At 50.7% G+C, this 10,923-nt stretch overlaps 5 protein-coding genes across 5 annotated transcripts; 2 read left to right on the plus strand and 3 right to left on the minus strand.

Moving 5' to 3' along the window:
• Positions 1-167: 167 nt before the first annotated feature.
• On the minus strand, positions 168-4,468 carry CC77DRAFT_1066557 (UDP-Glycosyltransferase/glycogen phosphorylase; the record flags this gene model as incomplete). Its single annotated transcript, XM_018528910.1, has 6 exons — positions 168-1,613; positions 1,662-2,367; positions 2,414-3,181; positions 3,229-3,465; positions 3,512-4,321; positions 4,380-4,468. The coding sequence occupies 6 exons, from the start codon at positions 4,466-4,468 to the stop codon at positions 168-170; spliced, it is 4,056 nt and encodes a 1,351-aa protein (XP_018380475.1).
• A 387-nt stretch (positions 4,469-4,855) lies between these two features.
• CC77DRAFT_1025396 (hypothetical protein) lies at positions 4,856-6,072 on the minus strand. Its single transcript, XM_018526060.1, has 2 exons — positions 5,257-6,072; positions 4,856-5,198 (listed from the first exon to the last, which is right to left on the minus strand). The coding sequence occupies exons 1-2, from the start codon at positions 5,664-5,666 to the stop codon at positions 5,195-5,197; spliced, it is 414 nt and encodes a 137-aa protein (XP_018380476.1). The 5' UTR covers positions 5,667-6,072; the 3' UTR covers positions 4,856-5,194.
• A 384-nt stretch (positions 6,073-6,456) lies between these two features.
• CC77DRAFT_947678 (phospholipase C/P1 nuclease) lies at positions 6,457-7,477 on the plus strand (the record flags this gene model as incomplete). The annotated part of the gene is made up of 3 exons (XM_018535156.1): positions 6,457-6,526; positions 6,573-7,039; positions 7,085-7,477. The coding sequence occupies 3 exons, from the start codon at positions 6,457-6,459 to the stop codon at positions 7,475-7,477; spliced, it is 930 nt and encodes a 309-aa protein (XP_018380477.1).
• Positions 7,478-7,557: 80 nt separating this feature from the next.
• On the plus strand, positions 7,558-9,081 carry CC77DRAFT_492858 (Glyoxalase/Bleomycin resistance protein/Dihydroxybiphenyl dioxygenase). Its single transcript, XM_018531897.1, has 2 exons — positions 7,558-7,833; positions 7,973-9,081. The coding sequence occupies exons 1-2, from the start codon at positions 7,795-7,797 to the stop codon at positions 9,029-9,031; spliced, it is 1,098 nt and encodes a 365-aa protein (XP_018380478.1). The 5' UTR covers positions 7,558-7,794; the 3' UTR covers positions 9,032-9,081.
• A 49-nt stretch (positions 9,082-9,130) lies between these two features.
• CC77DRAFT_1013598 (NAD(P)-binding protein) lies at positions 9,131-10,006 on the minus strand (the record flags this gene model as incomplete). The annotated part of the gene is made up of 1 exon (XM_018523846.1): positions 9,131-10,006. The coding sequence occupies one exon, from the start codon at positions 10,004-10,006 to the stop codon at positions 9,131-9,133; it is 876 nt and encodes a 291-aa protein (XP_018380479.1).
• Positions 10,007-10,923: the final 917 nt, after the last annotated feature.

A 10,923-nucleotide genomic window follows, 5' to 3' on the forward strand; every position in this document is an offset into this window, starting at 1 on the left:
ACCATCATTTAATTTGTATATACACATTAATTATCATCATATAGATTTAGAGCCCCGAAAGCATGCATGTCAATAGGAACAAGAGGAGAACAAACACGTTTATTGTGCTCACCAGGGTATCACTGAAACCTTTGCAGAAAACCACCTTCACCCGCTCCTCACGCAATCTACCTCCCGGCACCGGCGCTACTCCCTCCTCCATTCGCGTCCCTCCCGTTGGCCACCCTTTGCCTATGTTCTTCTTCGAGTAAACTCTGTTTCCGAACATACTCCATGACGATATCCTCCTCCGTCTTCTGCTTCTCCAGCTTCTGCATACGCTCATTCTCCGCTTTCTCGCTCTCTTCCATCACTCTTTTGAGCTCCGCGTCATCATCCTCATGGTCATCATCTCGCATCTCTATCCTATGACTCCTATCTTCATATTCGTCATCATCTGCGGCACCAATAGCCTGGCTCATGGCATCCATAACTCCACGCTCCTGCTGTGCGCCTTGAGCTGAATTGGCGTACTCGCCCGGGTGGTTCGCGTGGACATGAGCGAGTTGCTTAGACTCGGCGATGATACGTTTGTAATCTTCGTCGTCTTCCGTATCGGCATCAGAGTCCCATTCGTTATCGCTGCCAACCTGTCTTTTCTTGCTCGTCTCGAGTAGGCTCTTCCTCAATGTTTCTTCGAGCGCCTTTTGCTCCTCTTCAGTCACGTTGAGTTTGCCGGCTTCTTCCATGCTGGCAGTCATGGCGCGGTGTAGTGCCTCCTCTTCATCATGCTGCGAGGGGTTGCTACCGGCTGGGGCACGTTCGAGTTCAGCGATTGATGCACGAATAGCAGAGGCGATTAGTCGGTCTTCCTCAGGGTCTCCTCGAGAGGACTCTGCAACTGATGCGGCAATAGCTCGCTCTAGTTCACGCTGATCTTCTTCTTCTTCCGCCCTGAGCTGTGCCTCAAGATCAGCCTGCGATTGCTGGGATGGTGCGACCGATGGGGAACCCGAAGTGGCAGTGTCCTGTCGCCTCAAAGCACGTGTTCGTTCGGCTTCTTGTTGACGCCAACTAGGAACTGTTGACCGAATTTCTGGCTCGACACCACGCCTTCTTGGTGGATCAGGATATGGACCTGCTATGCTGCCTTGCAGAATAGAGTTTGCGTGTGCCGATTGCTGAACTCCAGGACCACCAGTCTGCGAACTGAGCCTGGCAGAGCGCTCATTCTTCTTGTCTCTCTTCTGCTGGACCAGTGAATGAAGCGAGTCCATTTGCTCAGCTCCGACGTTCCGCTTCTTCTTGATGCCCCACTTCATGTGGCCCCAAGTCTTGACGATCTCGTCACGTTCTTCTTGCGTCACCTCGGATGCTTCATCGTATCCCTGTGCAATGCGCGCTGCGATGATGTAATTCTGTACACTCTTTCCCTTGCTCTTGACCATTTCCTGGTAAAGTCCCTTCATAGCATAGCCGGGCACAGACCAAGCACCACCCATGACCCGGAATGGAACGCTCATAATACCGCGTCCAACTCCCTTGACAAAGCCAATACCACCTTCCTTTTTGGCGCCTTTATAAGGATCCGTAACGATGCCGGTTATACCGTCATATAGGCCATAGCCGAACTCCTGTAACGTTCTTAGTACACATGGCACGCGACATTCCACTTAACGTACCTTGGCAGCTGTCCGCATGCCGCTCTGAAAGTCAGTAACTTTGTCGACCTGTCGTACTTCAGCTCCGTAGAGCTTCGGTACGTTGTGAAATCCCTTAGCAACGTTAAGAGAGAAGTCCATTGGAGACTTGAAGCCAGCACCAATGATCCTAGCTAAACCCTTTCCAGTGTCTACCGCAGAATCAACGTTTTCTGCCATGGACGGTTTAGGCGCTGTGTTAGAGGGAGCCGTCGAAGTAGCCGCAGATCTAGAACGACTTCTAGATCGTGATCTCGAGCCTTGTGTAGATTCAGCAAGTGCTTGGGACATGAATGTAGATCTGTGTGAAGGCGTACCAGGAGAGCCGGGGCTAGTGACTGCTGGATTGTCGGCCTGCATCCGGGCTATGTCAGCAGCAGCATCGGCAGCCGTTGGCGTCGAGGCACCACTTCTGCCTGAGCGCTCGGAGGCACCAGTTCCACTTCGTGTTGTCACCGGACGCCCGCTGCTACTTCCTTCACCTATTGAAGGTGTTCCAGTGCCCGTTCTCTTCTCTTTTCCTTTTTTAGATCTAGCATCAGGGTGAATGTTGAGCAACTTGAGGGTCTGAATAGGCATGTCAGCAACACCCATCATGACCGAAGTTGCAGTGCCCATTAGAGCACCAGCTGCACCAGAGACTGGATCCCAAGGGCCTTCATCCGGAACATACTCGCGAGGGCGATAACTATACTTGTAAGTAGATGGAACAGTACACTTGTGTGATTGCTTACAGTTTCATTTCGGAAAAATTCACTTCGCCTTGTTGGGCCAGTACTGTAGCCGCTTTGGCGCTCAATTTAACGTCAGTACGTTTGAGCCTCCAGACCGCAGGTTTGTTCGGCATGATAGCGCATCGCAATTCGTCGTAGTTCAGCATCTGATGGAAGGACTGGGCACCCTTCTGCGTCCCGTTCTCTTGTTTGATCTTGTCGCAAAGTTCTTGGGCCCGGTCAAGTGATTCCGGCTTAAGCGCCTCACTAATAGCTCCAGCGAGCTTCTCTGCAGTGAGATCTTTGTAGGGGATGGGATCAGGCCCAGCGCCTGCCCTTGATACCATGGCCCCCCAGAAGGCTTGGTCTCCAAAGAATGGCACAACAACGGTAGGCTTTCCGGTTGCGATACCGGCTGCTGTAGTCCCGGCACCACCATGATGTACGACAGCAGAAACGCGCTTGAATAGCCAGTCATGTGGGCAGTTCCCAAGCATGAAGACACCATCAGGCTTTCCAAGGTCATCAGCTCCCAACCCACCCCAGCCTTTAGATACCAAGGCTCGCTTTCCAGTGATCTTCACAGCATCGAAGATCATCTTAGTCATGGCGTTTGGATCGTCCACGACGATTGAACCAAATCCGATGTAAACGGGTGGCTCGCCTCCATCGAGAAAAGCTGCAAGGTCTGGATCTGGTGTGTAGTTTGAAGCGAGGTTAAGGAAGTAGAAGCCTGCCACAGAGATGTGGTGGTTCCAATCCTTGGGTTTTGGAATGAGTGCTGGAGACCTGAGCAGTATGAGCTAAATCATCCACGACCGTCTAGATGAACTTACCAGCAATATGTGAAAGGGACCTTCAGTCGCGCGAGCATAGCAGGTGCCCAAACTCCGCTGATGGGGTCCAGGCGAAGACTGTCCTTGCGGAACCTATTGATGACATCTCCCAGGCCTTGCCATGTCAGCACATCGACCATGATATATGACATGTAGTTTGTAATCGTTGGGTCTGCGTTTGTAGATTGGATGTTGGCAAGCGGATGCGGGAATTGCTGCGTAGGCGACCATGGCATACTGTCCGAATTAGTATATAGATGCCGCTGAAGGGGGATAGACGCACGTGAACATCATGTGTATAGGTATGCCCAGCTTCTCGGCGCAATGTATGTGTCCGAAGCTGGGAGGGTTTGCGATGATTGCATCGGCGACGAATGGCTTCCGCAGTTGTTCTGGCAGTTGTTCCTCGATGCCCATCCACTCTTCGACCGTTTGCTGGAGAGGATCTACGCCGAGACCGTTTCCTGTCTCTATGCAGGACCTCCATGTGCCGCTCAGAATTTCTGCAATACCCTTTCTCCTCTTGCCAATATCACCACTGCGCAATGTGTCGAAGCCGGGCATCAAGCCCGGGTTCTTCACCATGAACGCCATGAGTTCGGCTGGATCACCGCCGATGCTGAAAAACTCCAATCCATTTTCAATGACGAAATCCTTGAAGGTCGGGTGTGTCGCCAAACGCACTCTGTGGCCGTATGTTTCCTTGAACACCTTGCCTAGTGCGACGAATGGCTGCACATCACCACGAGAGCCCACGACTTGTATGACGACGTTTAGCGGGGGTGGAGGCTGCTGGCCGGGTGCACCACCGAGGAACTCTGGGACGTAAGGTGGAGGCGGCTCGGGGTCTTCTTGTGCATGGGTGAGCTGACGCTGGATCTGTGGGAGGATGAGCTGCGAAAGGGCACGGCTCTTTTGGTCTATTCGAATGTTGACACGACCATCGTCGGCCACGACTGCATTTGTGCCCAGCTCTTCATTATCGACCTGTCCTGGCAACTCCGTGTACGCGGGTGGTGGGTTCTCGAGACTCGGTGCGTCGTGGGCGGGAACACGGTTGATGTCTGAGCTGTTTTGAGAACTCGAGGGTGCGCTATCATGTAATCAGCCCAAGGTCGCCATGGGACGTCTATCTGAGCAGGTGGACTGACTTGGTGTGCGTTTGCGCATGTTGCTGTGTTAGTGGGGCATCGTCGCGGGTCGCGTCATTGCCCTGCCCAGGACTATTTGAGCTCGCCATGGTGGTTGCAAGAAGAATGATCAGAAATAGCGCATTGTAGAAGCAGAGCTACTAGAAACAACGTCGGAAGAGGTAGCCAGAACTAAGAAAGGGTTGTAGCACTTGCAAGCCTGTATTACTCGCATGGGGGATGCACATGCGCTATGACATCGCGGAGTTTATTGGCCTGTGATTGGCCGCGGATACCCCCAAAAGCCACTGCTTGGGGCTTCGTCATCGCTCAGCCCCATGTGCCTACCTAGGCCTGCCATTTGCATCTCGCAACATTTTTCCGTCATGATTCCATGCTGTACTCGCTGGTCGTGCATTCTACACCAGCGTCCTTTCACCTGTTCGGCCGGTAAGAATTAGTGGGCTGGAATTCACCGAGCATACGTCCGTGATCAAGGACGAGAGAATGATTAGATTATCATATGTAACCATGTCGTAGCACTGTTTCGGAATATGACAATCCCAAGACCACCTCAAGTCTGCCTTGCTGGCCGCCCGCGTACATCGCAACCTCATTAGTGCGACCTTACGCGTATTCGCGCGTATCTAGGCGCGTAATTCGTGTTGTCATGAAAGCCCACATAGGGTACTCTGGTCCACATAGCAACTCAGAGAGCCCATGTGCACTGCGCACAACCACGTCCACAAAGGGCTTCTGGATGGTAGAGTAGCACCTGTAACCAACAAGGATCTCTCCGTCTGATACACGAAGCCATGGGTACTACCGGCCGACTTCTACCTTTTCATACAAAGATTTAAGCCATCATTCGGGAATTTGGGAGCGCCATTGTACTTACCACATAGATGGCCACACGGAAACGCCTTCGTGAGATGTTTTGGCCTTCGCCTCAGAAGCGGCTGCCTTCTGTCCATCTCCGCCCTTTTCTCTTCGCTTGTGAGATATAGAATCATCACTGCGATTGGTATCTTGGTTAAATGCTGCTGATGTCTCAAGAGCATGCTTGGCGAGCCAGATCAATTGCTCCGTACGCGTCGTCGCCCTATCGTTGGCGAGACGTGTGCATATCTTGTTGACAATGCGGCCGGTAGTTGTCGTACCCTGTGCAGCCTGTAGCTCATTAATGGCGCGATTAACGCACATGGTGCGGTCGGACGCCGAGCTGGAATTTTGTCTGAGGTGGCGCTTGGAGGAAAGTGATCTAGGTCTGGCAATACTGCGCACGGTCTGAAGAGGGAGTTTGAACATGGTAGCTTGACTCTGTGAGGTTTGGAAAGCTTTTCGACAATGCTATATTGTAGGAAGTTGAGACGCGTTTTAGGTGCGTGATGACTGCCGATGAGATACGAGCGAGTGAAGAAATAGAAAAGGGTGAGTAGGTCGAGATCAAGAGACAGCGACAGAGTCGCAGAGAAGGAAGTGAAGGTCATTTCTGTTTGAGAAGGAGCTCACGGCTATCGATGCGCAAACAACCTTCACTCGAGCGTAACGGCAGGAAGTCGCAATCGTGAAGGCTCCCGTCTGGTACTGCTTTCTCACGCTTTATATCCCGTCAAACATGATCTCCATGGATGACAGAGTGTGAGCTGACCTAACTCGATGCCAGGTGAGGTCCTGTGATATATACATCAGGGAATAATTCAGAAGTTAGAGGCACAACCTGCTGTGATGCGATTGTGCCCGGGTGGGGAAGTCGTGATACGCTTTCCCGTGTTAGCTCTAGCCTGATCGCCCTGCAGTAATCTCCCCACGTGAGCCTGGCGCGTCATCATGGTGCATCACGCGTCAGTGAACTGGAGTTTGTCGATGTTGTCTTTGCACATGTACTCAAGGTTTGAGATCCCATCCACAGATCTCGGTGTGTTTTGATCCGGCCTTCCCATACAACACGAACTGGAATCTAGACTTTCAGCTGTAGTGTTCAGCTCGCATCCACCCAGCCACAACTCTAGCACTTATAAACATCAGCTGCTTCTGCACATTCGGACCTACACGTCTCCACCATTCTGCTCAGCGCGCAAACTTACTGACTGTCCTTATGATGCTGCGTGGAAGTGCATTGGTAGGAGCTGTATTCATAGCGACAACTGCAGCATGGAACGTAGACGGTACGACATATACCCTCTTCGCATGGAAAATACTAAGTCGATATAGTTCATAACCAGATCGCCTTCATGGCAGAGACCTTCTTCACACCCGAAACGACGTCCGTCCTGGCAAAGATCCTTGAACCCAAGTACAACGGCTCAGTCGGGCGCTCCGCAGCATGGGCAGACGCGTATGCGCACACGAGCGAAGGTCATTTCTCCTATCAGTGGCACTGGATCGACACGCACGACCGCCAGCCTGAATCTTGCAGTCTAGACTATACACAGGATTGCGCCAAGGGCGGGTGTGTTGTCAGTGCTATTGCAAATCAGACCAAGATACTACAGGAATGTGTACAACAAGTGTATGCTGATGATTTGATCCGAAGCCAAAACCTGACATGCTCTTATGCACTCAAGTGGGTAGCTCATTTCTTGGGCGACATCCACCAGCCCTTGCATGCGAGTGGTCGCGCTGTAGGAGGCAATACGTTCAGGGTGGTGTTTGGTGGAGTATCGACGCAGCTCCATGCCGTAAGTGTCTTTTCTTGATGGCGAGATGAGATGCTAACAAGCAAGGTCTGGGACGGCTATCTACCATATTTCGCGGCCAATGTCCAGCAGCCTTTCTCAAACCAGTCGATCGACCCATTCTTCTCAGGACTCGTTACTCGTATTCGTAAAGACCAGTTCTACTCGGCGCCGTACATGTGGCTGGCTTGCACCAATCCATCAACACCCGAGGAGTGCGCTACGAGTTGGGCAAAAGAGAGCAACAGGTGGGATTGCGATTATGTGTATAGTCGCGTGGTGAACGGCACCGATCTTGGTACCAGCGGATATGCAACAGGCGCTGTACCCATCGTAGAGCTGCAGATCAGCAAAGCCGCGCTCAGACTGGGTACCTGGCTGAACAAGCTTGTAGAAGAGGCCAAGAGTGCTGTGAAAGAATCCGAAGTGATGGAGCTTTGACATGGCGACTGAACAACTCGGATTGGCATCTCGGGAATATTATTACACCCGTATCATACTCACGTTGCGTCATCTTGATTCTCTCCACATGACAGCTCAGCCACTACTGACCGAGAATGCGAACCAGTGGCGCTGATGGATTGCCTTCAGCCCTACGAACATGCCGGGACCCCACATCGGCATGAGTTCCATGTCCTACCCCACATCCGTTATATACGCTTCCATCCGGCTGTGATAGCAACAAGGAACTGATCTGCTTTTTGCGCTTTTTGCACTGTGAATACATTCAATAAACCAAACTTCAAGCTCTATGCGATATGGCTTTTGACGAGTTCAACGACAAAGTCACACCTACAGTATGTACATGCATCGGCCCCACATTCGCCTTTGTGATTGCTCTCTGGTATATTTAAGAACATCAGATTGCCCATAAAAATACACCTTTTTACTGCGGGAAGAACCGGATTATCGGGACTTTACTGACGACTGTCTCAGAACCCTAGCCGGGAAACTTCACCAAACCGCGGTTCTTCCGTCCACCAATCAGTTGCCATACCCAAGCCTTGCAAACCACTCCGACAATGGCAGCAAGAACAAAACATCGACCGCGAAGCGCAGATAAAACTCACCAAACTTGTGCATATGCGTTACCAACATCCCAATCTTGATGAAATAACCACTTTCCTGCGTGATTTTGGTATGAGTGTAGCCCACAAAACACAAGGCAAGAAATGGTTCAAAGGATACGGCGAAGACCAATACGTATACTACGTTGAACAGGGAGAGAAGAGGTTCTTAGGCGGATGTTTTGAAGTGGAAAGCTACGCAGAGCTAGAAAAGGCTTCCAGAGTCCCAGGGGCAGGATCCATTGAGGAATTGATTGATGCGCCAGGAGGTGGCCACATGATCACATTACATGACCCAGAAGGCTTTCCCATCAACCTCATTCACGGCCAAACTAAAAAACAACCCGGTCCCTTTCCGGAAGTCCTGACGACGAATTACGAAAATGAGAAGCCACGAGTCGCACGGTTCCAGCGCTTTAAACCGGGGCCGGCCGCAGTGCACAAACTAGGCCACTATGGTCTTTGTGTACAAAACTTCCAAGCGGAAATGCAATGGTATACGCGCACTTTCAACATTGTACCTACAGATTTCCTATATATCAATACCCCCGAAGGCCAACAGAAAGACGTAGCAATCTTCGCCCACATCGACATCGGTCCTTCCTACACAGACCACCACACAATCTTTCTCAGCACAAATCCTGCATCTCACGTTCATCACTGCAGCTTCGAAGTCCACGACTTTGATACGCAGAATTTGGGGCACGAGTGGTTGGCGCAAAAAGGGTACACGAGCGTGTGGGGTGTGGGACGACATATACTGGGTAGTCAATTGTTTGACTATTGGTGGGATACGACAGGGAATATGATTGAGCATTACGCCGATGGTGATTTGGTAAATGAAGAGACGCCAGTAGGATGGGGTGAAGCGGGAGACGAATCGCTAGCCGTGTGGGGGCCTGAGGTCCCGAAGTGGTTCTTGGATTGATGGAAGATGGAGAGTAGTAAACGTGGAAGTGGTCTGCTTATTTTGATGCTCGATTTTTTCCAGACAACCTGAGATTCACGTCTTTCCCTTCCCACGATCCTACCAATCCCTCGCCTTTCCCCATCCCCGATCCGTAACCCCATCGTTCCCAAAATACCGACCACTAACTCGCTCTGTCTCCTCCCCCAAACCACCATTTAAATTCCCTTTATGACCCAACTGTCCTATGCCTAACCGTACCGGTATCCTTGCACCCTCCTCCAAAGTTTTAGGTGGCCTTCCAATCTGATTGCCCATATCACTATCCACCCATCCCGGGCAGCAGCAATTAATCGCCACATTCTCGTTTTCCTTAGCAAGAACCACCGTGAGAGCATTCATAAGCGCTTTGCTGACTTGGTAAGATTTTGGTGGTGCGCCGAAGCCAGCAGATTCCTGATTCTGGGATTGAACAGATTTGATGTATTCTTGTGCAAGTGTATCAATATCTGGGATGGAAGTTACGGAACGAAAGCGAGACTGTGTTGCTGGCGGGTAGTTTGACAGGACAGAGGCCGTGCTGGACACGTTCACGATGCGCGCACCTGGTGTGCTCTTCATCTTGCCTTGTTCGAGGAATAGCTGGCACACTTGCTTGGTACCATGGTAGTTGACGTTGACTGTTTGCTCTGCAGATTCTGGTGTCTCGTTGCTGTTGTTGTTTATCCCGGCATTGTTAATCAAGACATCGATTTTGCCGTTGTTGTGAAGCGCTAATTTGAGAAAGGACGTTATGGATGATTTGTCTGAGACGTCCAATTTTGCATATTTGATTTCGTTTGGAGGTTGAACTTGGGCTTTCAGATCTATGCCACCACGAGAAGTGGCGTAGATGTGTAGGGGTTGTGGGTGCTGTGTGCTGGCAAGGAGATGGACGATGCCTTGTCCGATCCCACGATTTGAGCCGGTGACAACTATCGTTAAAGGCGACGACATGGCTTTCGAGATTAAGTATGAATTTATTGGAAAGTAGTGACACTTCCGCACTGTAATAACTACTTCCAGAACTTTAAGTACATGTGTACTTACGGGAGTCGTGATGTCACCTAGGTGGTCGAATCCATGACGTATCAATCATCGCGTGACCGCGTAAAGAACACAATGGTCTCGTCGACCTACTCGACATATTACTCTCACAAGAGTTCTTTTCAGGGGGTTCCGTTTAGTTTCCATATCATCGTTCAACGAATCGTAAGGCCACATTGGTTTTAAATACTCTTGGAAGCTAGCGCATTCAGTCATCATATCTCAATTTCGTGAAGATACCCGTTTTGAGAGGACTTCCGTGACACAAGCGGTATTTTCCATGGCACCAGCATATATCTGACGACAGCATTTCACCTTGTATACGAGTTCTTCGGCTACAAAGTTGTTGTGTAGCATGCTTCAAAACAGCCTACTCCAACTCGGCTACATGCCTAGGTAGCAAGCTCCAACTCGGCTTGTTCTAAATCGGTTAGCTCCAATTCAACTTACCCCAAAGCTCCAACCTACCTAATCAATTCAACTACAGTACTAGGTCAAAAGTTTTGCAACGCCAAGCTGCCGAAGCGCCGAACCACCATTTTGGGCAATGCTGTTTTGGGTGGATAACTCACCCAAAACAACATTTTTTTCAATGTTTCAAAGCAGGATTTCATTGTCGATAGCTAGTACCTTGTATGCCACCCTTTGGCTTTGATACAAGCTTTAAGGCGGCGTGGCATAGACAATATGAGGGACTTGATCAGAGCGCTGGGGATACTCCGCCAGCACAATTTCAGCGCGTTACAGAATCTATCCCACTCATCTTCAGCCCTTGAGAGGTTGTTGTATTGCGGGTATCGAAGATGGAGAAGCTTTTTGAGATGCCA

The sequence above is a fragment of the Alternaria alternata genome, assembly GCF_001642055.1.
Source record: "Alternaria alternata strain SRC1lrK2f unplaced genomic scaffold CC77scaffold_28, whole genome shotgun sequence".
Classification (NCBI taxonomy): domain Eukaryota; kingdom Fungi; phylum Ascomycota; class Dothideomycetes; order Pleosporales; family Pleosporaceae; genus Alternaria; species Alternaria alternata.

Coding starts and splice junctions, on each gene's coding strand:
- CC77DRAFT_1025396 (XM_018526060.1), bottom strand. CDS start 5,666: ATGTTCAAACTCCCTCTTCAGACCGTGCGCAGTATTGCCAGACCTAGA.
- CC77DRAFT_492858 (XM_018531897.1), top strand. CDS start 7,795: ATGGCTTTTGACGAGTTCAACGACAAAGTCACACCTACA. Junction 7,834..7,972: donor ACGACAAAGTCACACCTACA/GTATGTACATGC, acceptor CGACTGTCTCAG/AACCCTAGCCGGGAAACTTC.